The sequence below is a fragment of the Echinops telfairi genome, unplaced genomic scaffold (genome assembly GCF_000313985.2).
Source record: "Echinops telfairi isolate 266 unplaced genomic scaffold, ASM31398v2 ScPeMD7_70;HRSCAF=299, whole genome shotgun sequence".
Lineage (NCBI taxonomy): Eukaryota > Metazoa > Chordata > Mammalia > Afrosoricida > Tenrecidae > Echinops > Echinops telfairi.
In genome coordinates, this window is record NW_022103968.1 from 29,243,069 (window position 1) to 29,261,088 (window position 18,020).

At 50.4% G+C, this 18,020-nt stretch overlaps 1 protein-coding gene and 1 pseudogene across 2 annotated transcripts in view; one reads left to right on the forward strand and one right to left on the reverse strand.

The window, feature by feature from the left end:
• ENTPD7 (ectonucleoside triphosphate diphosphohydrolase 7) overlaps positions 1 to 18,020 on the reverse strand; it is a 43,358-nt gene that overhangs the window by 13,823 nt on the left and 11,515 nt on the right. For both annotated transcript variants that reach the window (XR_006680173.1, XM_045291572.1), the window contains 4 exons: positions 9,628 to 9,833; positions 9,236 to 9,386; positions 4,171 to 4,274; positions 2,119 to 2,175 (listed from right to left, as the gene is read on the reverse strand). Coding sequence is in view for 1 of the 2 variants with exons in the window: in XM_045291572.1 (XP_045147507.1) it covers positions 2,119 to 2,175; positions 4,171 to 4,274; positions 9,236 to 9,386; positions 9,628 to 9,833 (518 nt within the window). In the remaining variant the exon portion in view is untranslated. The remainder of the gene's footprint in view (positions 1 to 2,118; positions 2,176 to 4,170; positions 4,275 to 9,235; positions 9,387 to 9,627; positions 9,834 to 18,020) is intronic.
• LOC105978465 lies at positions 6,027 to 7,060 on the forward strand (annotated as a pseudogene).

Sequence of the window (18,020 nt, forward strand, 5' to 3'; positions counted from 1 at the left end):
TCCCCTCCCCTGCCACACCACCAAGGAATTGTAACTTCAATTGCTGTCTTTGGAGATTTACGTATCTTGGGTTTCATATAAAGAAAAACATACCAAAACAAACAAATAAAAGGCAACAATAACAAAACAGAGGGGGGAAATCTCCGTAAAAAAGAAAGCAGAACACAGTACCTGGAACCAATTTAAAATGAGTCAAAAGGGGGAGCCAATGATGCGGTATCACGTGTTCATCTAACTACGCCTACATCAGTCCGCTTTCCAATCCACTCGCTCTGGGAGCAAGGCTAGTCACATCCCTGGGCAATGGCCGGTGCGATTCCTCGGAGGCTGGATCCACGTGGAGATCCTGCCGATGGGTTTGGGGCTTTGATCTCCTCTAAGGAGGAGCATGGACTAGCCTGCTGTACCACGAAGCTCAGGACTATTGGAATCATGGGACGACTGCCTTGCTGGCTATGAGACCCGAGCTGGGTGATGCCCACTTACCACTACTGAACAATTAAAAAAAATTATTTCACCGGCATGTAGTTCACAGATCACGTAATTTAGTTGTTCAGGCATAAGAGGAGTTGTGCAATCATCAGCACAATCAATTTCAGAACATTTTCTTCTTTCTATCATTGTCCTTCGCTCCCCATTTCACTCTGTCCTTCCCTGCCATCCCCCTGGATAATTATGTATCCATCTACTGTCTATAGCTTGACCTATCTTGCATTTCATATGCAGAAAATCATCCAAAACAAACACTTAACGATCAAAAGGAAGCAGGAAATGCTAAAAACTAAAACAACTGTTGAAACGGGTCAAAAGAGAGATCAGATGATAAGGTGTTACATTTTAACCTAAGCATATCTGCCGCCATCGCCTTGCCAAGGTCCCCTATCTGCGAGCAAGGCTACTCACACCTCTGGACTACGGCTGGGGCGTCCAAGGTCACCCACAGCCTTCAGCAAAGTGGGTGTTCAGAACTGAAGCTCGGCTATCGTTGCCGCTTCCGGATTTGGATTATATTATTTACAACTCTTGGGCTCAAGCAGAGCAACAGCCGTGAAGACGGAACAGGACCGGGCAGTGTTTCCTTCTGTTGTTCACAGGGTCACGATGGGTTGGAACCAACCAGATGGCCCCAAACAACCACCACAACATTGACAACCCTAGGCTCCCACCGGCTGGTGTGCTTCTGTGTGGACTTGGTCGACATCTCACTTAGATAGCTATTTATTTTCAGAAACATCTGTAAGACCCCGGGTGTTCTTCTCTCTGATAGCCGGGCACCATTTGATTTCTGCATCACAGTTTGCTCTGGCACCCATATCTTCAGTGGTGTCTTCCTAAAAGCAAGTATCGAGTAGGGCCCGGTCATCGGAACCAAGTGTTCTCAGATCAGGGTTGCGATTAACCATGGGCTCCAAATCCATTTGTATAGCTATGGTTTATCTATGTCTCTGGATCACATCAGAGACATCATCATCATTTTACAATTACCGGACACTTTGACCAAAGATTCTACAGAAGAACTCTGATCAAGGGCAGGAGCGATGAGGGAAATGTGGAACAGACTTTAAAATGTTCACAAAAATCAAGACGTTCTGGAGCTTTTCAGTCTAGACGACGCCCCCAAATGATTGTCCTGCGATACGATTCAAGCCTTAATCCTTAAACCCAAACCATCCCCTGAAGTCTCCGATCTATCAAGCAATAGTTTAGCTTAATGAGTCAAGAAGGCCTGCCGTGAGTACTGAGGATGTTCTAAATGCGATCAGACAGACAACGGCAATCCGAAAGGCTAGATCAGAAGCTTAGGGGGCTGCGAGTTCATGTTCAAGGGGAAGGAAAGATGCAGAGAAAGGGGGGTGAGTGGTTGCACAACTTGAAGGCTAGACCCGATGTCATTGAATCAGACAGAGAGAGGGTGGAGTGGGTGTTGGGTTCTGCTGGACACACTCTCAGCAACTTAACGAAAAGTTAGAGAAGGCAAAAGACCAGAAACAGCGGTCTGAATGAGAAAAGAAAGGAAAACAACTCCAAATGAGTGCTGACAGGCTGACACACAGGCCACAACGTCCAGTTCTCCAGCTCGGTTTCAAAGAAATGTGAGATTAAGAAAATACTACTCACCGTCTTCATGGTCGAATCTTCCCAAAACAAAGTTGATTCCAATCCATGCATAAACCCCTAAGAAAAGAAGATAAAGGTTCTTGCTTATTCTTTATGGTTGAGACCATGTAGACGCCTACCCCCGAGCTGCTCCGCTCTCTTCGGAAATAAGTAATCATACGCTTGATATGTGGACTGAAAATCTTTTACCCTTTGATTCCTCCCGCTTTAAAAAGTATGTGCATTTTCTGAATGGCTGTATGACCTTATTTTCTTCAATGAAGAGGAAAACTATATAATCTTCAGGTTTTGTTCCAGGCAAAATTAAGTAAGTACACTCCAACCTTTATCTCCATTGGAAGCAAACATACACTGAAAAGAAAGCAGGGAACAGCCTTCTGAGGGCTCTAAAGAGTAATGCAAATACCACTGAAACAGTAATGAGTTTCCCTTTTGCCTCACATGGTGCCTGGCCTCCACTCAAGGAAGCTTGGGCCACGGAAGTGCACACTGGGTGTCTAACAGAAAGAGCTTCAGGTTGTTTGCTTTCTGGTCCAGGAAGTGGAAAAGGAAACTGGAGATTCAGAAACTGGGAAGAAAGTCTCTGAATCCTTTTCTTGATCCCCTTCTCTGCCATCCTAACCCTCAGGCCATCCCACAGAAGCGACTTCCAACTGAGGGTGGTGAATCCTCTCTGACCCGAGGAACGCTTGGCCCAAGAGTGTGGGGGCAAAGCCCTAGCGCTTATCTTTCTTCTTGGGCAACTTCTTTCTCGCCACGTGGCCCTGGGTGCAGACAGGACTGGGAGAAGCACGTTGCAGGGTGGACTAACTGCAGCCTCAGCCTTCTCCCCAGAAGACCATGGAAGTGAAGCCCAGGGAACCAGAAGAGCAGAGAGAAGAAAGAGCGCAGGCGACCTATTCTCTAAAGGGGCAGGCGAACCCCAGGGGGCAAACATGCCTGTGTCTGATGCACAGCAGTCGGCTGCAGGCTTTAGGACTGAGCTGCTTTCCTGCACGCGCCTCAGCTTGGCCAAAATGATGACAGAACTGACATCACTGTCCACTGAAGAAGGGCCAGAACTTGAGACCCGAGTCGCGCTCAGCTGAACGCTAAAACAAGCACACACGCAAAGCAGCATTCTCCTTAGGATCTAAGCAAGACCCAGCGCCTCGTGATGTAATATCCGAAACGTCCAGGAGGCAATATAAAATCACTTTGTATACAAAGAACCAGGAAAATCTGAACTCAAACTGGAAAAGTTAGCCAGCAGACGCCGACTCCAAGGTGGCACGATGTTGGCAGTACCAACGAGGATGGCAGAGCCGTTATCACAGCCAAGAAAGGCAAGGAAGGAGGGAGAGAACGTCTCAAAAAAGACATAGAAGAACCAAATGTGTATGTTAGGACGGAAAAATACTGATTTTTTTAATGTCTGTCTTTTCCCTCCAATGAACTGTAACTAGAAGATACATATGTTTTTCTCCTCTTTCTAAGGGATTTCCATGTACTTCATTACACACATTTGGGCCATAAGAGACCACTTCCGCACCTCCACCCAAAAAACTCAAACTGATGTAGTCGGAGCTTTTAGGGAAGTATCCACACTGGACAGTGAGTGCAGTGAAGGGAGCGTCCCTGAGTGGACGGTTGACACTGGGTGTCACTCCCACTTGGGCGTGATTCCCAGCATTGTGGGGGTGTCCTCTACTTTGTAATATGACACAATAACCTCCCATTTTGTGACATAAGCCCTCCCCACTCCGTGTACTACGGGGAGTGGGATTTGAGTGGAGATGCCCCACACAAGCAGGCCAGCTCTCACATCAGCTCTGGAAAGGCTGCGGCCAGCCTTCTGGAGGAGCAGCAGCATTGACACGCTGCTGACGAGCAACACAGAATCTTTAAGGAAGGCCCAGCACTTCTTACTCGGGTCCAACCACCACAGGCACAGATTTGATTGCTATGCAGCAGTGATTACGAATCGCCTCGGATTTGTTGGATCAAAATCAGATGTATAGGAATCCTAAACACCCAGTAGAGAGGCCGTGCCAGGGTTACTGGAGCCAGTACCTTCCTGCTTCCCAGAGATCACTTCGGCCTGAGACTGGGAAAAGAGGAAGTCGAACTCCAGAGGTAGGTCTTTCACGAGGTCAGCCAGGATGGCCAACTGCTTCCTGGAAAAGAACCGAAAACCCAAAAGTTAACTGTTAAGCTTTCTGATCCCAAACGGTCTCACCTGGTCCTTGGGCTTGACCTTGGGCGGGCCTCGCTGCTCCCTCACCCGCCTCCAGCCCACTCCTTTTGGCAACAAGCCCCTTTGATTTCACAGCTTTAGGCTGTTTCCCGCGTGTAGCCTTCTACGGAAAAGGCCATGTGGTCACGGTAATAATACCTTCCCTTATATAATGTTATCATTCCAACTGTTCCCTTATATAATGTTATCATTCCAATCGTGCTTAAAATAAAACTCTGACTCTCCCAGGCTGAGTCTGAATAAGGCACAGGACATCGCAACACTGTTTCACAATTATAAAGCAGACGTAACCACATCATTTCTACTGACTCGGAAAGAAAGGCTTTAAATTAAGACAAGTTCATCCTCAGCTCTTCATGCACAAGATATAACCAGTCTTTACGTCACCACAAAGAAGTACTGTTTGTTCCAGAAGTTTTTATAGACTCCTTCACTTGTTAATAATTACCTTTTTAATCTCTTTTCCAGGTTTCAAGGGTTGAAATTTTTATTTTTTTAATATAACTCATTAGGCAAACCCAGGTCAGGTTCAGACTCCAAAGGTCACCATGTCTCCAACTTGGGGAACAACAATTGAGGCTTAGCGTCTACAGTGCTACTGCTTTTCCTCGAACGGTCTAAGTATGCCAGCAGTATTCTCAGGGAGCCCGGGGGCAGCGTGAGTGACACACTAGGCTACTAGCTTCGAGGGTCAGCAGTTCAAACTCACCAGCAACTCCGAAGAGACCCGGCAGGGGCACCTGACAACCAAATGAGAACAGGCCGTTTTCTTCAAATTCTAAATAAATATTCATATTCGGCGCTTCCACTCCCATCGCAAACATCTGAGACAAACGGGGCGGAGCAGCATGGAGGGCTCTGCTGGGATGGACATCTCTTTAACAAACAGGTGATGCTGAGCAGCGCCGGCACAGAGCAAGCCTCTGGTTTGCTCCAGATAGACCAAATGTGGCTAAACCATCCGCCAGCTTCTCCACCCGGCCCTGCGGTCAACAAGGCCACCTTGACCTCCAAGTCCACTTTTTCTATCACCTGCCTCCCCTTCCTTCGTGGTGAGGGTCAGGCCACACACAGACGTGGGGATGTGGCACCACCTGTGCTTGCTGCACTCTTCCCGGGCCTTCTAGAACACGGAACGGTGGGCATGTTACTTCTGTGCAAAACAAAAGATGCCAGGCTGCATACGTAACGATGGCCCCTTCTGCCCTTTGTAGGAACTTCACATGGGTGGGCGCAGAGAAGGGGCTGTGACGAAGGGAACACACTTTGGACGGACAGCAGTCATCAGGAGGCCCGATGGAGTAAGTGGACTGCTACCTGGAAGGTCAGCAGTCGAAACCACAAGCCCCTCCGAGGGCGAAAGATGAGGCTTTCTATTCTGTAAAGATCTACCGTCTCAAAAACCCAAGTTTTCCTGCCCTTCCTGTAGGATTGCCGGGTGTTGGAATCGACAGGCTGGCAGGGAGCTGGGCTTGGGAGGAGGGTCAGAGCGGGGCTTTTTGTTGCTTTGTCTTGCTACTAAGATTTCCTCTGATAATGAAAGTTGCTGCTGTGGTTTTGGTAAAGCTTGCTTTTAAAAATAAGCAAAAACGGCTCTCTGCTCCTCCTCGTGCGCCAGACAGCCGCCTCTCCCGTTGTTCCCGTGCAGTCCCAGCCGCCTCCCGGAGGCACGATGGTGAAGGTCGGGGTGCACGGATTTGGCCGCATTGGGCGCCTGGTCACCAGGGCTGCTTTCGATTCTGGCAAAGTGGAAATTGTTGCCATCAATGACCCCTTCATTGATCTGAACTACATGGTCTACATGTTCCAGTATGATTCCACCCACGGCAAGTTCAATGGCACTCTCAAGGCTGAGAATGGGAAGCTTAACGTCAATGGGAAGGCCATCTCCATCTTCCAGGAGCGAGATCCCGCCAACATCAAGTGGGCTGAGGCCGGTGCTGAGTATGTCGTAGAGTCCACTGGTGTCTTCACCACCGTAGAGAAGGCTGGGGCTCACTTGAAGGGCGGTGCCAAAAGGGTGATCATCTCTGCCCCGTCTGCTGATGCCCCCATGTTTGTGATGGGTATGAACCACGAGAAATATGACAACTCCCTCAAGATTGTCAGCAATGCCTCCTGCACCACCAACTGCTTAGCCCCCCTGGCCAAGGTCATCCATGACAATTTTGGCATCATGGAAGGACTCATGACCACAGTCCATGCCATCACTGCCACCCAGAAGACTGTGGATGGCCCCTCTGGGAAACTCTGGCGTGATGGCCGTGGGGCTGTTCAGAACATCATCCCCGCATCTACTGGCGCTGCCAAGGCTGTGGGCAAGGTTATCCAGGAGCTGAATGGGAAACTGACTGGCATGGCCTTCTGTGACCCCACCCCCAATGTGTCCGTCGTGGATCTCACCTGCCGTCTGGAGAAAGCTGACAAGTACAATGACATAAAGAAGGTGGTGAAGCAGGCAGCCGATGGTCCCCTAAAGGGCATCTGGGCTACACTGAGGACCAGGTTGTCTCCTGTGACTTCAACAGTGACCCCCCACTCTTCCACCTTTGATGCTGGGTGACCCCCCACTCTTCCACCTTTGATGCTGGGGCTGGCATTGCCCTCAACAACCACTTTGTCAAGCTCATTTCCTGGTATGACAATGAATCTGGCTACAGCCACAGAGTGGTGGACCTCATGGTCCACATGGCCTCCAAGGAGTAAGAGCCCCCTGGACCACCAGCCCCAGCAACAGCACTAGAGGAAGAGAGACCCTCAGCTGCTGGGGAGTCTTTGCCCCTGATTCAATCCCCCAACACACTGAGAATATTCCATCCAGACCCCCTGAAGGAAGGGGAGAGGCTTAGAGAACTCGACCTTGTCATGTACCATCAATAAAGTACACTATACCCAGCAAAAAAAGCAAAGAACAGGAGATACGGATACCGACATAACATCAAACACAAGTCAATGCTCTCCTTCCTCCTCGGGTGAGTAAGGTCTGGGGTCTGAGAACAGCTGTGAGCCCTTCGAAGGCACACGAGTGGCCTCTCCCTGTCCAGAGTGGAGGCAGTGGAGCACACAAGGAGAAAATTAGGCCCCTAGACAATTACACAACATCAACATCTCTGCGACCCGGAGACTGAAGAACTAGATGGTGCCTGGCTACCAGCGCCAACTGCTCTGAAAGAGATCACCTTCGGAGGTCCTGTTTAGAGAGAGGATAAATACGGAACACAACTCAAAATGACAAACAAGACCAAGCTCACTGGTCGGATAGGCATTGGTGGAACCCCCTGGACAGCAGTCCTGAGTCACCCACCCAGTCTAGACATTAACTCAGCCCCGGGGCTTAATTTTCATCCAAACAACGGACAGGTCTGTGAGGGACAAGAACGCTAAGCAGGGACCCGCCCCTCAGAGCAGCGGTTCTCCACCTCCTCATGCTGCGACCCTTTCCTACCGTTCCTCATGGTGTGGTGACCCCCCCAACTATAATATTATTTTCGTTGCTACGTCATCACTGTCATTTTGCTACTGTGATGAATCGGGCCAACCCTGTGAAAGAGTCGTTCGCCCCCCAACGGGGTCGTGACCCACAGGTTGAGAACCGCTGCCTTAGCATCATCAACCCCTGGCGAGCAAATGGGCAGGTGCATTTATACAAGGGCACAGTTCAGAAAGGCCAAGAAAGGAGGAGGAAGGGAAACAGGAGACGGAAAGAGTGATGTTGCCGTGTGTGGACCATGACCAGGGCTATGCAACAAAATGTGTGCCACTCGTGGGACAGAGACCTGCTCGGAAGCCCACAGGGGGTCGCAGTGAGTCAGCATGGACCTGATGGCACGGAATAGTAATCTCATCATAGGACAGGGTAGAAGGGCCCTGTGAGTTCCCGAGACTGTATCTCTTCACAGGAGTAGAAAGCTCACCTTTCTCCCTCAAAGCAGCCAGTGGTTGCAAACTGCTGACCTTTGTGGATTACGGCCAAACTCCTAGCCTAAGCTGACCAGATTTTAACATTGGTAAAGCGGGACACCATTGATAAAACTCATATCCTGGTGAAATAGCCACATGGCAGCCGAAAACCGTCTACCCTAGCTTGTCGTGCATTCTTTCCAAAAATCGGGACTTTTTAAAAATGCCACAGGATGCGGGGAAAAATTGTTGAAACTCGGGACTGTCCCGCCAAAAGCGGAATGTCTGGTCACCTTATCCTAGCCACTGTGCCACAGGGTTCCTGGGACAATCCAAGGAGGCAGCCAGCGCAGATTCCCACACTCCACCCTGGATGATGGGCTCTAGTTTTTCATGGCGGGGGAGGGGAGGGGCGCTGAGTACTTTTTTTTTTTTTCTGAAAAAGGGAATGGTAAACTAATATTGTGAGGACGGCGGTGCCGTTCTCCTGCACCTAGGTTCACGTGAGTGAGGACACTAACAATAGGCCAAACGAGCGACGAATGGAGAAGGAGCTGTGTACTAGCCTTATGCACAGCAGCAAAGGGAGGGATTCACCAACAATTCCAGGCACCTAGACCAGGGTACAGAGCGCACGGCGTTCCCACCAAAGCCCTCCTAAGCCCTCCTAAGAGACCCTAAGTGCTCAGTCTTTCGGGCAACTCTCACACTACCCTTCTGTAATTATGCGTCCTCTCTGGGGCCGAATGGACCACCATCTCATATAGAGATTGGTCCCAGAGAGGCAAATGGCATGCAGGTATGACAGGTGTGCCACTTGGCAACAGGTGGCTCAAGTAGGCGTCATGTGGTCCCATTTGTCAACCACATGTCCCACTCCCAGCTTCCGACCAGGGAACCACAAAGGAAGTTGTGTGGAGTAGGCCTTTCAACTCCGTGTCATCCTTTGTCCTGGGGCTTCTCTTAGCCAGTCTGTCTCACCTCTCAGGAAGGAGCCTCATGCCTGCGGTGCACAGGATGTAAAGGGGGGTCTCCTTGTGCTTCTTCACAGGCACGTGAGCAGCAGCAAAGCTCAGCAGAGGTCGAAGGTAATCGCTGGCATGTTCGGGAGTGTCTGCCATCGCGGAGATTCCTTAAGGACAAGAAAACACTTTCTGTCAAAAGGCGTCCCCATAGATGCGGAAGACTCAGACCCCATACGTGGTCTTCCTCAGGGTCCTAAACACTTATGGACTCATGGGAGGGCGGGCTAGCAACAAAGGAGACAGGGCTCCCACGACCCAGACTTTCAAGGAAGACTGTGGATTTCCTTCACCCTCTCCTCTGCTCCCCTCTCTCGTGCCCAGAGTGATCAACAAGGCTCTGATTGGTACCTGGCTTGATTTTTTTCACCACTGGCTGGCTGTTGCGGTCTCTCATCTGTTTGATGTCCAGCAAATCGTGAGGATTCCCATTATGTCTTGGCCAGAAATAGACAAAAATCCGGGAGCCGCTGCTGCCACAGTCCACGACAAGCCCATAATTCAGATCTGGATCTTCCGTGTCAGTCGCTTCCAGATCTCCTACTCGTGCCAAATACCTACATCAGGCAGCAAGAAAGGGCATTAGGACAGTATTGATCACATGCACTTGCGTGTGAGGCAACGCTGGCTGAAGCTGTCGATGGGTCACTACAATTAGAGACCTAAAAGAATTCCCAATCCTGGAAATGGCTGGTGTGAGCAAACCTTTCACATGCACAAAAGAGTTGCTGGGCTCCCACACATTAGTGTTTTGTTTGGGGAAAGTTCTGATTCTCCTTACTAGATACTTGGCCGACACAAGAAGACGAAACAAGTCAAAGGTGCTTGGCATCAAACACACTGGAAGTTGGAGTCCCGGTTCCATCACCATCTATGCTGTGTGACCGTCAGCCAGTGACTCGACCTCAAATGAAGAAGTCCCTTGACTCATTCCGGCTTGTTCTCACGTGAAACATAAGGGCAGCAATACCATCTGTGACCGGTTTGGGGTCAACCTGGCTGGGCCAGAATCTTCAGTAGCTTGTAGGAAACTCCTCCTCTAGAAGGTACAAACCACAGTCTGATGACATCGCCTGGGGGGCGTGGCCTGTTTGGTATTCATAAAAAGAGACCCTGTCAAGAATACGCCTTCTTTTCTTCCCGCTGGCCCGGACCCTGCACCTGGTGTCTTGGAGCTTAGGCCCGCGCCACCATGTGGACGTGGAAAGCCAGCCATGTGCCCTGTCTTTGGAGCCACTCAACTCTGACGCCACCAGCCTGTGGTCTTCCCAGTTCATGCTTCGTCTTCCTGCCTTGCTGGTCCAGTAGCTCCGTGAATTGGGAAGGGTCTCCAGCTTAGCATCTGACCTACAGACCTGAGCTGGGCTGCAGCTGCTCGCCCCGCCCTGTGGTTGAGGAGGCTGCTCTCTTGATAGGAATTTCTTTTATTCAGACATGAGTGCCACTGGTTGTATTTCTCTAGACTATTCACTAGCTGTCTGCTGAGAGAGAAGGTGTGGAGAGCAGCTGGCAGGGTGCTGTGGGGTTGCCACTGTTAGGCGTGCTCGCTAGCACTATCCAGAGAGAAAACAGAGGAAGTCTCTTGGGGGAAAGGGAGCTGAAAGGTTCCCAAAGAAAAGAGGACTCAGGGCTGGGGAACTGTCTCTGTGCTGAGGCTTTAAAAGACGGTCCCCTGCTTCCTCCCCCCACTATCAAGATCCCAGTTCTACCTTACAAATCTGGCTGGACCAGAGGATGTACACTGGTACAGATAGGAACTGGAAACACAGGGACTCCAGGACGGGTGATCCCTTCAGGACCAGTGGTGAGAGTGGCGATACCGGGAGGACAGAGGGAGGATGGGTTGGAAAGGGGGAACCGATTACAAGGATCTACATGTGACCTCCTCCCTGGGGGATGGACAACAGAAGAGTGGGTGAGGGGAGACGTCGGACAGGGCAAGATATGACAAAATAATAATTTATAAATTATCAAAGATTCATGAGGGAGGGGGGAGCGGGGAGGGAGGGGGGAAAATGAGGAGCTGATGCCAGGGGTTTAGGTGGAGAGCAGATGTTTTGAGACTAATGAGGGCAATGAATGTACAAATGTGCTTTACACAACTGATGTATGTATGAATTGTGATAAGAGTTGTATGAGCCCCTAATAAAACAAGTGAAATAAATAAAGGACGGTCCCCAGGCGCCTGCGGGTCTGAAAAGTACAAGCATCACCAAGTCCTCTTCAGATGTTTCAGGGGACCGCTTCTCGGCCTTATGGCTAAGATCAAGTGCAGATGCTTCAGGGATCCGTCTGAACCGAAAACAAAAAGGGTGGGGGGGGGTCCACCAATACCAAGTGGGAATGACTTGTTAGCTCGTTATACAAAAAGGAAAAAGAAAAAGGAAAGCTCCATACGTGTGGAATCCAAAAACACCCACTCGGACGCATTGGGCTGACAGCGCAGAGCAGAGCTGCTCCTGTGTGTTTCCGAGACGGTCCACCTACAGGAGCAGGAAGCCTCTTCTTTCTCCCACAGAGCGGCCGGTCGGTTTGAACCACCAACCCTGCAGTCAGCAATCCAACACCTAACCCACCGTCTAGCCAGGGCTCCTTTACCGTACGGTTGACAGAATAAAACTCCGATTCCTCAGTTCTCTTACGTTTGAATAAGGGCTACTAAAGATCGCATGAATGACCGTCTGAATAAATCTCCTGAAAGCAATGCCGCACCATGTTCTCGGGATCCATGGCTTCCTCTTAAGACCCGCCCCAAGTGTCCACGGCTGCCTTTCGGGCCAACGCCCAGGTGCCCAAGGCCCTTACATGGGTACTGCGGCTGTCAGGGGCTGCTGCGTGGCTCGAACCCGTTGACCCTGTGTGCGACAGCACCAGACAATGCCCAGCTCTGTGCCACGGCGAGGTTTGCGATCATAGCACCCCTCAAAATGAAGCTTCTTGATGTCTGGTATTACACTTTTTTTTTTTTGGTGGAGGGGTGCTTCTTTTGAAAAGAAAAATAATTCAGAACTACAAATACAAATGGGGCCCATGCAACCGAGGGACCCTGAAGTATAGGTCTCACAGCGTTATGTGGACTGGCCCTTCCACCAAAACAAGAGGCCATGTGCCAACCCCTGGCAGCAGTCTAGCCTGTGCTCACTGTTGCTTTCACATCGCCAGTCAGATCGCCAAGCGCCTTCATACCACCGACCCCCCAAAAGCACCTTGATAGCAAGGTGCCGAAAAGCACACGTCGAGTTCTGAAGTTTCCATAAGTAGAACTGAGTGATTGGACCTTTCATATTCTACAACACAAAATGCATTTGTTTTCAAACGACATACACACACATTTGAACGTCACGATGCTGCTGTACCCCACTCCCACAGAGGGCATGCAGAGTTGGGATTCAGAACGTTCCTGGACTGAAATGGGAGGGAGTGGTGGGACGTGACCCACACGTTCACTGCCATCGAGTCAAATTTGGCGCATACCTACCTGACCGGGCAGAGCAGAACAGCCCGGCTGGGTCTCCCAGGCCGTACGCTTTTACAGGGAGCAAAAAGCCTCATCCTGCTCCCAAAGAGCCTCTGTCAACTTGCACCTGTGTGTGGAGGAGCCTGGAGGCATGGGGGTTACACCCTGGGCCCCAAACCGCAAGTGTGAAACCCGCAGCCGTTCCACGGGGGTCATCCCGGGCTTTCTACGCCCCCAAAGAGTCACTCTCTCAGAGACTCCTGGGGGGCAGTTCTATGCTGTCTTGAAGGGTCGCTGGGAGTCTACATCGATCCGATGGCAGTGAGCTTGGATTTGAGTTTTGCATCTGTGTGCACGTGTAGGGGTGGAGTGGAACTTGTCAATCAGGGTCTGGCCTGATGATGCCCCCTGGGAGGTGTGGCCTTCTTTATAAGAGAGACCCTGGGAATGTCCCCTTCCTCCTTGTTGGGGCTCGGTGTCTGCCTCCAGGGGCGCCACATGGGTCACCCACCCCTGAGAGCTGTTGCCCTGCCATCTTCCCATCAACCACCCCCGGTCTGTGAGCTCCCGGCATCCCCACTTCACCTTTCTGAACCTCTTAACCTGCAGCGACGTGAGCCTAAAGGGGGCTCCAGCTCGCATCGGACCCACGGACCAGGGCTGGGTCCGGCTAGGATGCCTTCTGGATGGAGAGTTCTTTCTTATTCCTCTATGAGTGTCGCTGGCTTCGATTCTCTAGCAGCCCAGCCTCACACGACGGCACCGGGGCTCCTGGGATATCCAGCAGGTGGCATAAATCGATTCCTCTGAGAAAGTTGACAATCCTACAGATTCCACTCTTCTCACATATTTTTCCATCCTAATCACATGACTGGCCTGGCCCACGCTCCCCATCTACCAGTAAAGGCCTGCCAGCTCTCGGCTTTCACAGGGAAGCTGGGCAGAAGCCTGGGTGGAAGCCACGGCAGTCTTGCTGGCCTGGCAAGAGACCACAGTGAGAAAGAACCAGGCCAGCTAATCCACCCAGCCCGTGTAGCTTGGCATTACCAATCACAGCAACCTGTCTACTTCAACACTGCACAGATATGTTTCCCCGCTTCCCCTCTCTGAAAACCACCCCCTGCACGTCTGACAAAGCTTCTGGTCCCATCTTCTGTTCACTGACTTACAGCAATGGCTCTCTGAGCCTCAGGATGCTTGGGTTGTCTTTGAAATTAAGGAGTCAATGCCACTACCAAGTACTGTACTCGGAAAGGGGGCCCACTAGAGGATCTTGGATAGACGGGGTAGAGACTGTGGAACAAAACTCAAAATCAGGAAAGAGACAGGCTTCCGGGAATGACACAGACAGGTGGGCCCCTGTGCCTATGGCCCTTCCTTAGTCGTTCTTTGGGATTCAAAATGAACTTGACTCCTTAGCTCAGGTTTCAGCCAAACAACAGGCAAGTCTCCAGGGGGATCGATAACACTAGAGCGGTACCCGCACCTTAGCATCATCAATCACTGGAGATCACAAGGGCAAAGTTCAAAGGGTGAGGAAAGAAGAATGGAAACAGGAAATGCAGGGAGGAAGTGGAGGAAGTGATGCTACATCACGAACAACAACGCGAAACAAAAATGTGTCTGGATTGTTCCTCTGTAAACCACCACCCAATTCACAATTAAAAAGTTATTTACAAAAAAGAAATGATCGTGTCCAAAGAATTTTTGTTGACAATGGGTTATAGCTACCTATATTTAGAATAGAAAATAAAATAAACATGTTTTCAATGTTAATTCCTTTAGCTGTAACAATAGACTTCTTGCATATTACAGTAATATATGTTTATAAAAACTCACTACATTTTCTAAAGCAAAAAGAATTGGTGAGAATACTAGCACGGCTGTACAAGTTTGCAAACCTTTTTAATGTTTGAAAAAATACCTGTGACTGCATGCAATCAATCTATTAAGATATATTGCTTTGGTTGAAATGTACAATGAAATTCCAATTTCATATTCATATGTAGATGGAAAAAGGAAGAGTATTTCAATGGCCTTTCCAGATCATTGTGAATATTCTTCTTGACTACCATACTGAAATGTGACAATTAGAATAAAGGCTAGCTGCATGTGGAATCTAACACTCAATGCACTATTCAGATCGTTACATGAAAATCCTTTGATTGATCTAGCATTTTGAGTGACATCTATCCGTGAAATATTCTGAGACATCATGCATACATATTGGAAAAGATTGGCTCACCGAATTATACAATCCTCCTAACATTAATGTATTTCATTCCACAATATTAAAAAAAAAACAAAACCAACCACATTTACCAATATCACTACCAATCTTACCCAAGAAGTGTTTCCAATATCGAGAAATTAACCAAACTCCCAGCAGAATGAACCAATCTATCTTAGAAGAAGTATATCTGGAATGATCCTTCGAAGTGAGGCTGGTGAGTCATGGTCTCACACACATCAGGAGATACCGGGCAATGGAGGGCATCGTGCGTGGTGAGTTTGTGGGTGAGCCCAAAAGACGACGGCCCTCAATGAGATGACCTGACACAGTGGATCCAACAAGGGTCTCAAACAGCAGTGACCAAGGCTGGCACAGGACTGGGTGGGGTCTCATCCGGTTGAATGTCGGGTCGCTGTGAGTTGGCCTTGACTTCATGGCACCTACCAACCACAGCACCCAAGTACAATGGGAGCTACAAGTTTCCCCGGACATCCAATGGTTCCTCGAAAGCTCCCAATTTTATCATTGGCAAGGAAGACTGAGTGTTGGTTTTCTTGAAATGGCAGGCTCGTTTCATTCACATTCCAAATAAAAGGTCGACACACTACCAGCCCCTGAACACCGTAGTTTGTCTGGCAGCCTTTCTTTCAAGTAAAAAAGGTGTTCGATGGCACAGGCAACTGGGTTTTGTTCGTGAGGCAAAAAAATAACCCACGGGCTTTGCCTGGATTCTATCACCACACGTCAGTGTGCAGCCGAAGCGCAGTGCACGCTTCCCATTTTGTTCACACCGAATATTACCAATGACGGTCTCTAGGGAAAACTCAGTCCCGGCACGCTCACCTGATATAGTTAATTGTGCCAATTTGGCCAATAAACACGTGGGGTTAATTGAAAGGCGGAGGGATAAATGGCTCGGTGAGCCTCGTCTTTTGAGTTCTCGGATCTCTTGCTTTCTGCTGGTCGGACCAGGGTGCAGCTGCCTTAGCCAGTTCCCTGCTTCAGCTGGCAAGGCTCACTTCCTGCAAGACATCCCTGAGGAGAAGCCACATGGACCTACCCCGATGCAGCCCTGGGTGCTGGAGCAGCCGTGTGGAGACCCCTGCCAGCGCTGAGATGCTTACCCAGTCCCTGATTCGGCTTTCCTCCTGCAGTTGGCATCGTGTCTGTTTTGTGAGGTGGAGGAAGACTGTGTGGATTGGTGTCAGACATATGGGTTAATGTTGGACTTGTGGGCTTGGACAGCACTGGGTTGGGATGTTTTCTTGATGCACATGAGTTTCTGTGGCTTTGTTTCTTCAAAGTACCCACACTAACACACACCCCTTGGCGATACCCCCAGGCGGTGACCCCTGGCGAACAACTCGTTCACTTGGGCGCCTCGAGCTTGGTTCGCCCCGAGGCACTAACCGTCGTCCCTCTCCTTCGCTTCCGCGCCGCCAGAGCAACTGTCGCACCGTCAAGAAGTCAGATCGGGTTTGCGTGTTCCCATAGACCAGTCTCCGGGCACCCTCGATGCGTGGCTTTGAGAGCCTCCGCTGGGATGCAAACTCCTTCTTCTCCACGACACCCACAGGCTTCCAACTCCCCATTCCTTCCCCTTTGAGGCCGCTCCCTAGTTCTCAGGAGGCCTCTGCTCAATGCTGACCCCACCCTCCTCTTCTCTTGGATTTGAAACGTCATTATTCCGGCCCTTTGCTTGGATTTCAGTTGCGCTCCTAAGACTCCTTTCACCCTGAGTGGCGCCACCGCTCCCTTTAAACTCTAAGTCTCTCAAATGCCCCGGGGTCCATGCTGACTCATCGTGCCCCTCCGTGGGTTTCCAAGACGGGAACCATTTCCCGGAGCAGAAAGCCCACTCTCTCCTGCAGAGCTGCTGATGGGTTCAAAGTGCCGGCCACCGGTCACAGCCCAATCTGTCCCCCCCACACCACTAGGGCTCCTGCACTGCTTCGATCCTCCTGTGTTCTTTCCCTCTGTGTGCCCACCACGTGTAGGATCAAAATGATCGGTCTGGGCCTAATGACCACAGGTGGAGTGGTTGGCCTGGCAATGACTGACTTCGCCAGGTCTTTGTATAAAAAGCAGTTGCAGTCTAGTGGATGCCGACTCACAGTGACCTTGGACGGTCCAGCGTGGAACTGCCCCCGTCCGGTCTCTGTGGCTGTGATTTACAGCAAACGGAGAGGCCTTTCTGCCAAGGCACCTCTGCCTGGGCTGGAACCACCAACCCTTACCCCTTTGCAACCCTCAGGAACATGCCTCGATGCAGTCATAGGCAACGTCCGCTGGTCTCCTTGGAAACTTCCCAGGGCTTTCCAAAGTATTCTGTCATCCTCTCTGGTTCCTGCCCAGAGAAGCAACTTGACAGCTCGCATTTGGAATCAACTCAACTTTGCTTCCCCTGCTTTTAGAAGCAGAAAAATGCCAACTGACACTAGAAACCAGAGAGGAAGATAGGACCAGATGGCTAGTCGGTTGCCCTTCCCAGATGCGCCTTTGATCAACCGCTGCAGGCAGCAGGAAGCCTCCGGTTTTCGCTTTTGTTTTTTTCCTTTATCTTGCATATAACGGAGTGATGAAAGAACATTTTCCTCTCTGGGAAGGAGTAGCATGTCTTCTTTCTAGAAAGCTGACCTCTTCTGACCTAATCAGGCTTCTTCCCTTTACAGCCATCTGAGGGTCTCGCTTTGCCTAGGCCCCTGACGCTGGGGCCAGCTGCAAACAGTCGTGAGGGCAAGATGGGCCTCAGGAGGAAGGAACTCCATGGTTAACGCTGGCTGCCCGGGGCACCCTCGGAGTCCACGCGTGGCCCCAATAGTTGAACACTCAGCTACTAAATGAGGAGTTCGCCGTTCAATCTACCCATAGGTCCCTCGGAAGAAAGGCGTGGTGATCTACTTGGGAAGCCTGCATCACTGAAATCCTGTGCAGTGCAGTCCTGCTTTGAGACAGACCCACAGGGCTGAGTCAGGTCAACTTGATCGCAGCTGGAGTGTGTGTGTGTGTGTGGTGTGTGTGTGTGTGTGTGTGTGTGTGTGTGTGTGTGTGTTC